General features: G+C 36.6%; 1 protein-coding gene across 1 annotated transcript; it reads right to left on the bottom strand.

The window, feature by feature from the left end:
• Nucleotides 1-259: 259 nt before the first annotated feature.
• On the bottom strand, nucleotides 260-6,920 carry htr5ab (5-hydroxytryptamine (serotonin) receptor 5A, genome duplicate b). Its single transcript, XM_067401811.1, has 2 exons — nucleotides 6,213-6,920; nucleotides 260-592 (listed from the first exon to the last, which is right to left on the bottom strand). The coding sequence occupies exons 1-2, from the start codon at nucleotides 6,918-6,920 to the stop codon at nucleotides 260-262; spliced, it is 1,041 nt and encodes a 346-aa protein (XP_067257912.1).
• Nucleotides 6,921-9,744: the final 2,824 nt, after the last annotated feature.

Raw genomic sequence — 9,744 nt, 5'->3', positions numbered from 1 at the left:
CACCATATTTTGACAGATATATGACCAGCAGGTGAAGATGTGATCACTAGAGACATCACTAGGCCTGCAATTTCTTGATGTGGGTTGGCAATCCTCCCTTCCTCCTGGAACAGCATTTAGAGCCAGTGCATTCATGGCTTTGCTTTTATATCGCTTCTGTGCGATTCTGAAGTGAGAAGACGGCTTCTTTTAACGTTCTTCTCACTTTCTACTCATAAAACCCAAAGGTTTTCATTCCATTCATAGTTCCTTCTGTTCCTCATCGCTGTCTGGAAAAAAGATTTCTAAAGGCGTTGTTGTAGTTCTTATTAAAGGCTGTGTAAATGAGTGGGTTGAAGAAGGAGTTTGAGTAACCCAGCCAGAGAAAGACACTTTTCCAGACAGGTGGGATGTCGCACGAACAGAGTGGAATGATGAGCTCAGCAAGGAAAAAAGGAATCCAGCAGAGCACAAATACACCAATCAGGATCCCCACCATCAGAGCCGCTCTCCTCTCTTTTTGCTCTCGCCATGTCTCGCCATCCGTCTGGAACGATACGGTTGCATGACGAACCGTGAAAGCCATCTGTGGCTGCCGTTCGGCCTCCTTTACCTGGCAGTAAATAAAAAGATGAAATGTATCGGTATCAGTCAACTATTAGGTACTTCATTGGTGGGCATAAGGGAGAAACTACACATTTTGAGAGTGAAATTGAGTTTCTGTGATCTGTCCTGTGCCACATGGGTTTATATCAATATGCACAGATTCAGAGAAAAAGGAGTGTAACATTCATATCAAATCTTTCAACATTTAATTAAAACTTTGAAGCAGTGTAACTTTGAAAGGCAGTACATATTTCTTTTTGTACATATTTCTGTCTAGACATCCCATTTTTCCGACACTGATCTTTAAGCAATACTTGCATAACAGGTATCCATTTACTCAACCTGTTACAGAAGATTCTGAAAAGCATAAATTTAAATATTTCCGTTCTATAACTCAGAATATCCCCTGGTTTCACAGACAAGGTTTAAGCTAGTCCTAGACTAAAATGCATGTTTGAGCTGTCTTAAGTGAAAGCAACTTGACTCAATGTCCCATTTTGTCTCAAAATGCACACCAGTAATGTTTTTTTCTAAGGCACATTTATAAAAGCTCTGTGAAAGCAAGCCTATATCATTTACAGTGGTGTGCAGTGGTGTTCTGAAATGAGGCAGCAAACAATGACCTCGCAGTTTTTTATTTTGGTAACAATTTAAAATAAGGTTCATTAGTTAACATTAGTTAACATGAACTAATAATGAACTGCACTTCTACAGCATTTATTAATCTTTGTTAATGTTAATTTAAACATTTACTAATACATTATTAAAATCTTGTTAACATTAGTTAATGCACTGTGAACTAACATGAACAAACAATGCACAACTGTATTTTCATTAACTGACATTAACAAAGATTAGTAAATACAGTAACAAATGTATTGCTCATGGTAAGTTCATGTTAGTTAACACATTCACTTATGTTTAACTAATGAAACTTATTGTAAAGTGTTACCTTTATTTTTTATAAATCAAATGTAAATTCATATCCGTTACTTGTCACATTTTCCTTGTTAAATGAGCATTACTTTAAAAAGAAAAAAAAAGAAACCAAATATAATTCTATTTCGTATTTTTACATTAACAATGTAATGAATGTTCTATTTATTAAAACCAAGTCAATCTCATCAAGTTAGTTTAAAGCACTTTTACATTTATTCCAAAATAATAACTAAAGGCAGTAACAATTTAAACAATATATTTTATTTGTGTGTTGATTTTCATCTGTTCTTTTTAACAGTCAACTTATTTCAGATCATCAGTCATGCTCGGTAAACACTGTCACAGACACGAAGATTGATTGCTCACTAAAACCCCTGCAGTCATCGTGTTTTCAGGTCTTTTGACATTTGGATTTGATGTGACAAAGCGGTGATATCTAAGTGGGTTTTAAGTGTTCCTTTAGAAAAACGAGTGACTTGTACACTTTTTATTGTCATATTCTGTAATATTTGCGTTGTTTTATTTTTGTAATATGGATTATTTTCTCATCTTAATTTTTTGAGGGGGCACTGCCTCCCTTGCCTCCACGGAGGAAACGCCCCTGATCTTTTACATAAAGCAATTACTGGACTAAAATATCTGAGACTATTTCACATACAGTACATACATTAATGTTGGAAAATAGTGTTGGAAAGAAGCGTCTTTCCCCAGCTTTGTGAGACTGAGGTAGCTTCTGCAACACAACGTTGTGTGACCAATCTCACATCATTTCCCTTTGAAAGCAGAGGTGAGAATATTCTAAATCAAGAGAATATATTTATATTTCCTGTATTTGCTCACAAAGTTCCTTATGACAGAGTTATCAACAAAGAAGTCTGCATTAAGCTTTACGTGTTGCTAAGTGACAGCAGGTTAAAACCACACCACTCCGCTTCCGTACTGCTCACATACTCTAATCTGGAATGCTGCAAACACAGAGAAGCAGAGTGATATATTGTTAAAGGTGCCGTAGAACGTCTTTTTAAAAGATGTAATATAAGCCTAAGGTGTCCCCTGAATGTGTCTGTAGTTACAGCTCAAAATACACCATAGATTTTTTTAAATTAATTTTTTTAACTGCCTATTTTGGGGCATCATTAAATATGAGCTGATTTAGGCTGCGGCCCCTTTAAATGCTCACGCTCCCCGCCCACGGAGCTTGCGCTTGCCTTAAACAGTGCATAAACAAAGTTTACATAGCTAATATAACCCTCAAAATGGATCTTTACAAAGTGTTCATCATGCAACATGTCTAATTGCGTAAGTACAGTGTTTATTTTGATGTTTACATTGATTCTGAATGAGTTTGATAGTGCTCCGTGGCTAAAGTTAACATTACACATTGTTGGAGAGATTTATAAAGAATGAAGTTGTTTATGCATTATACAGACTAGCGTTTAAAGCGTTTAAAAATGAAAATAGGGACAGCTCTTGTCTCGGTGAATACAGTAACTAACGATGGTAACTTTAATCACATTTAACAGTACATTACGTTAGCAACATGCTAACGAAACATTTAGAAAGACAATTTACAAATATCACTAAAAATGTTATCATGGATCATGTCAGTTATTATTGCTCCATCTGCCATTTTTCGCTATTGTTCTTGCTTGCTTACCTAGTCTGATGATTCAGCTGTGCACAGATCCAGATGTTAATACTGGCTGCCCTTGTGTAATGCTTCGATCATTGGCTGGCATATGCAAATATTGGAGGCGTACATATTAATGATCCCGACTGTTACGTAACAGTCTTTGTTATGTTGAGATTCACCTGTTCTTCATTGGTCTTTTAAACAAATGAGATTTACACAAGGAGGAAACAATGGATTTTGAGACTCACTGTCATTTCCATTTACTGAACTCTTGTTATTCAACTATGCCGAGGTAAATTCAATTTTCAATTTGATGGCACCTTTAAACATCCCAGTACTGTTATATGAACTATTGGCAGCTTATCCAATATAATTAGAGGACTGGAACTAACTGTTGTATAAAATATATTTACCCATTTGCTTTGACAAAATCCTACACTACAACAATACAGAACACTACAGTATATAAACATTGTTTGCCTTGTGTTTTGCATCTTGAATCTTTAAAATGAATATTTAAATTTGCTTTAGTAGCTTTTTGTTTGAAAGGCTGTTGGTGAGTGAGCGTAGTACTGTGGCAGAACAAAACAATTACTGTGTATGTTTGCTTGTGCGTTTCAACAGATAAAGGAGGCAACCGGGCAATAAATTGATTCTTGGATCAGTGTACGTTAGTGAGAATAATGCACTCCAAACGCATAGTGAGAAGCTGCTTCTAATTATACCCTTTTCTCTCACTCTGAGCACACGTGTGTGTTGGGAGGGAATGTGTCAATGTGGGGCCAGGTGTCAGCTCCTGTGGGTTGAGAGTACCTACTGAGAAAATACCTTTCTAATGATAGACTGTCCGTGCATTAGTGGTGGGGATTTTTAGTAACTCTTTTTGCAGGTTATACTGTTCTGCTGCTTGGTGGCTGTCTTTATAAATGTGAGGCATTACTGAATCATTCAACCTATTCATTTGAAAATGGTGATTTATTTGTTAATGATATAAGTGTCTGCCTTTATGAGTGGCTCACTGAATTATTTTTGCAATTGATTAGTTCCTTCAGGCAGTGACTAGCTGCACCTGAATAAGCATACTTTCACCCCTATAGTAGGTGAAAACATAGTATACATAAAAAAATAATGTCCCAATTCACAGAATTGATAAAAGAGTAGGAAAACCTGACCCATTACTTCAAGTGAGATGTACACTTTACTATCCAACATGACACAGGAGAGGATTGGTAAATGGTATACAGTACAACACCAAAAATACATTTGAGAACCCTTTGAAAATATCTGAATTTCTATATATTATTTATAAAATGTGGTCTGATCTTCATCTAAGTCACAATTAAAAACAAACATAATCTAACTCAACTAATAAACAAATTGTACTTTTCAATTTTTTATTGAAGACATTGAGTGACCCTTGACAGGGCATGCAGGGAAAAGTAAGTGAAACTCTGTTGTGACTGCCAAGGCCAATTGGATTCAATTAAGGAGATGAGATTGAAAGTGTGGGTTGCACACAATAACGGCACACTTCTGGGAAAATTCTCTGTGAACAGTTGAGACAATAGTTGAATAGATTTGACAAAACAATACAAAAAAATTCACGTTTTATTTAAAAAAAAAGGGGGGCTCTGCACATCAACTTCAAAACCTCATCTCAAATGTGAAACGTGGTGGACGGAGCATCTTGGTTTAAAGCTGCTTTTCTGCCTCAGTGCCTGGATACTTTATAATTCATTGTTCCATTAACAATTGCAAAGTCTATCCAGACATTTTACGGTAGAATGTTGGGACAGAAGCTAATGACTTCAAGCTTTAGAGATGCTGGGTGATGCAACAAGACAATGATGCAAATTATACCAAAGAATGATTATACCTACTAAAGAATGGTTGAAAAAAAGGCATATTTTTCCTGTTCAGATGACCCAATTCAGATGTTGCATGTGACATAACCTAAAGAGGACTGTGCTATCAAGATGACCTAGAATTTCTCATCTGAAACATTTGTGGGAAGCTGCTAATGGAGGATCTACAAGTTATAAAATTCAATGTTTCACTTACTTTCTGCACCCTGCATTGTGGATGACTGCTCAATGTATTCAATAAAATGTAAACAATTACAGTTATTTGTGTTATTACACTGTAAAAAAAAATCCCAGTAAAATTTACGGTAAAAAACCGGCAGCTGTGGTTGCCAGGATTTTACTGTAAAAAATACAGTAGCGACGTAAAAAAAAAAAATCTGTTAAATTTACAGTAAAATAACATTTCATTAACTGATATAATGTTAATTTACCAACCTAATGAAGTACTAATATTTGTTTTGTACCTTTATAATACACTGACAGTCACCAAACACAGTGGTAAGAGTCACATGATGAATCAAAGTTCATCACAAGCAGCTTTTCCATAAGCTGAGGAGGACAATGCTAATATATAGAAGGTGCAAACAGTGTCATTCACACACACACTAAACACCATCATGGTAACATGCATGAAATTTTAAAAATGCAATAAACATTAATTTAACAACATTATATGTAACATAAAACCCTAATGTACATAACTGATTAGAAAAAAAATAGAAAAACTAAGAAGAAACAGAGTTATTTCAACGAAAATATATCAAATATGAAGTGTCACGCAGGGAATTGTGGGAATGTCAGTTTACGGTTTTTCACTGTAAATTTTACAATGAATTGTTATTTTTCACTTCCAAAAACTGTGAATTTAACGGTATTTTACCGTAAAATTACATTAAATGTACCATTAGATTTATCACAGTTATTCACCGTATATAGTACGGAAACTTTCTGTAAACCAATTGACAGTTTTTCACTGCAGCATTTTTACAGTCTTTTACTGTTAAAATCACGGTCATTTTTTACAGTGTAGTTTAGTCAGATTGTGTTTATCTGTAATTGTGAATTAAAGATCAGACCACATTTTTTGAGTAATCAATGCAGAAATCCAGGTAGAGATAATTGAATTTCAAGGAGAACACAAACTTATTCTTGCCACTGTGTATACATAATCTTATATCATCTTTTTTTACCTCTATGACCTCAGCCATGGGTGTGATGGTGTTGGTCTTGCGAGAGCCAATGCGGAACTTGGCAGCCTTGTATATCTTCCAATAGACAAAGAGCACCACGCAGAGGGGCAGGTAAAAAGCTCCAAAAGTGGAGAAGACTGTGTAGGAGGGCTCCTGGCTTACTTGACAAGTCAGGCTGTCTTCTGAGTAAGTCTCACCCCAACCAAAAAGTGGAGAAAGTGAGATAACAGAGGAGAGTAGCCATGTGAGGCAGATCATCACATTGGAGATTCGTTTGCGTGTTTTTAATGTGTACTCCAGGTGGCGTGTTATGGACCAATAACGATCTAGGGCAATGGCCGTCACATTCCAGATACTGGCTGTGCAACAGAGTACATCGCAGGAGATCCAGACCTGACACAGGGCCCGACCCAGAATCCACCGACGACCATAAAGCTCCCTAACTAGACTTAGGGGCATAACCAGTCCTGCAACCATCACATCTGAGATAGCCATGGAGGCAACCAGATTGTGGGGAACACGATGGAAGGTGCGCACCCTCAGGATGGTCAACAAAACCAGAAGATTCCATACAAAGGTTGCCACCACTAGCATGGCCAGCAAAGTGAGCGTGAGAACACTGAACACAGAAAACGGGCGGTACAGATTACCCAATCCGGATCCTCCAGAGATATTAGCCGAAACAACTGTAACATTGGGTTGAGTCATGGCAGCATGTGATGGTGCAAACAGATATCTGGCTCTAATTAAAAGGCAAGGTGAAAATAAATAAAGTCACTCTAAGAGCAAACTGATGTTTGTTTGTTTTTTACTTTTTTTTAAGGTCAGGCATGATTTTCTTGTTGGATGTTTTCAAGTTAATTCATTTGAAAATATTTGCAAGAGTTTGCTTTCTGGGTGGGCGTCATGTGTTCTTGGCACAACAATTTGTGAGCTTATTGTTCTACAGCTCACAGTTCTGTACGCCGGTCACTGAAAAGGTGGGTGTTTTAAAGTGCTGCCATACTGATAGATGACATTATGATTGCACATATTGATAATCGTGAGTTTATAACCTTCAGCAATTTAAAGGTTCACAGGACACACATCTGAAGATGAGATAAGCCATCCTCCATCCTTCATCCTATAACACAAAGAAAAAAAGGCATGAATGAATTTTATAGCTTATTGCACAAAATCGTCTCATTCAGCTACCACCTAAAATAGAAAACAGCCCTAGGCTATGGAATGGCTTTCTTTTTTTTTCTATATATATATATATATATGCTGTGAAGGGTCTGATTCTGGCCATGAACAGTGCAAACTATAAGCTTTGCCTCACTTCCTTATCCCATGAATGTCCCCTCTATAAGTGTAAATTCATGTGTTGTGATGTTCCTAGCTGTATTAATTTGATAAAACAACAAGAACGAATGATACAAAACATTTGGGCTGATGATTTCCCCAGGTAATTATTAAATTCCACTGTGTGGATTTTCTACCTTTTTGCTAACATACTTTTTAGTGACAAAAGTTTCTCCTCTGTAGAAACTTTTCAAAAAGTTCTTAGCCATTTAAAAAAAAAAAAAAACAAGTATTTGTCTCATTCATCATTATTTTGCCTCTGCTTAATATAAAATTGGCTCAGTTATTATTTATTCTTCTAGCTTCTGTAATTTGGTCCATGGAGTCCTTGAGGATTCAGATCCTCCATTGGGTTAGATGTAATTGGTTCTAAATGCTTGTGTTCGCTTCAATTATTTGTACTTACTGAAATTACACAGGAGACTTCGACTGCCTGTCTTTTTATTGACCTTTCAGCAATAATGTCAGCTGCTATAGATTCATCCCCCAGGAAGAAGCATATTTATTCTAAAAACACAGCCATCTCCACTGAAAAGTAGCTGTAGAAGATGTCAAACGATATTATAGAGCTAAAAGGCTTTGATTTTCATTAGTTTCTGGTTTATGTGTGTCGAATCTGAACCTCTGTTGGCCTTCAAAACCCAATTAGAGGTACAAAGGCCAGGACGCTTGTCAAGAGATCTCAGTGGTAAAATCATCAAAACATCAAATAACTGTCAGCAGCACAACAGTGTAGGGAATATTACAAGCAGTAATGACAACAATGACAGGCCTGAGTTTTCTGCCATGTTGAAAGCTGTCTCTTTTCAGACAAAGGAATACAAGTGTGATTTTTGTGTTAGTTTAATTCATTTCAAACAAAGCATAAAAATAGAAAATGGGATTTGTGACAGAAGGGCACTGAGGTATCAACAGACATTTCGTCTTGATTAACGCACCTCTGATTGCCCATAGCGCATCTCATTACCCAGCATGCTCATCATCAGTGAGTCTGGAGTCAGTCCTGTCAGGAGGAACAGAGAGGAAACACACAATGTCCACACTTGACAGGCTCATTACCACACACAAGCACAGAGGAACACTGACTACAAATTCCCGCTCATTTTCTCTCAATGCTGCTGAGCTTTGTTTACTCCGTTGGTATGACAAAGTCACTTTAAAGAGAAAATTACATTTATGGAAAAGATCTAAGATATACATCAAAACCTCTGTCTTAGTGACTGGACAAAAATAGTCAACCCATATTTTTTATAATATTCCTCCTTTTACCCATCATTTACTCTACTTTCATCTTCCTTCGCTCTCTGCATCTCTTCACGTCATCTTTAAATCTTTCCCTGCTGTTGTTCACCTCCATCTCTTTTATTAGCCTGTACCCAGAGCCATGAAATTGGACACACACATGCACCTAAACACATAATCAGTGGCAAGAAAAGCCCTCAGCATATTGTCTTGGTGGTGTTCAACTAATCATCCCTGACAGTTACCCCTCAGCAAATCAACCAGGGCACTTAGATATAAAGACACCTGTCATTTATTGCCATTCCCATAAGAGTGCGATGAAATATGAGTTTATTTCTAGCTGCTTTTTTTTTAACTACACAAGATTCTGAAGATAAAAAGCATTCTGTTGTGTTTAAGTTTGTTTACTTAGCACACCACATGACAGAGACAGTAATAGACAGTAAGAGATTGAAGGAATAGTTAACTCAAAAATGAAACTTCTGTCATCATTTACTCACCATCATGTTTTTCCGAACCTGTATGACATTATGTCTTCTGTAATACACAAAAAGATGATGACAAAATGTTCATACTTGAGTGAACTATCCCTAACAGAAAAAGATGTAATGACTGTGAGAATGTGAATGTGTACCAAATATACTTTGAAATCCTGTTTTTCACATATGCTGCGCTCTTGGAAATCTTTAATGGATTGCTCACTGCTATTAGCTCAATATTTAACAATGTCCTAAGAATTATATAAACTCAAGCAATTAACCTGCATAAACTTACTCCTTAAATGTTTTGAACTTTTTTCAACATTTAGTTTCTCAATCTGATCAGAAAGACAAGGAACCGGTTCCCAGAGTGGCTCCAGATAAATGGTTAAGAGTCCAGGTTCATTTCCAATTAAGGTGACTCAAGAACTGAATAGTTACTGAGACTGCAATCCTGCACTGTCAAT

Source organism: Chanodichthys erythropterus, chromosome 11 (assembly GCF_024489055.1).
Source record: "Chanodichthys erythropterus isolate Z2021 chromosome 11, ASM2448905v1, whole genome shotgun sequence".
NCBI lineage: Eukaryota > Metazoa > Chordata > Actinopteri > Cypriniformes > Xenocyprididae > Chanodichthys > Chanodichthys erythropterus.
The sequence above is the reverse complement of the archived record's forward strand: the minus strand, read 5'-3'. Positions and strand labels throughout refer to the sequence as shown.

Bases quoted from the DNA above. Each gene is read 5' to 3' on its own strand.
- htr5ab (XM_067401811.1), bottom strand. From the start codon at position 6,920: ATGACTCAACCCAATGTTACAGTTGTTTCGGCTAATATCTCTGGAGGA. The intron at 593-6,212 runs GTAAAAAAAGAT...ATTTACTGCCAG, and splicing joins CCATGGCTGAGGTCATAGAG to GTAAAGGAGGCCGAACGGCA.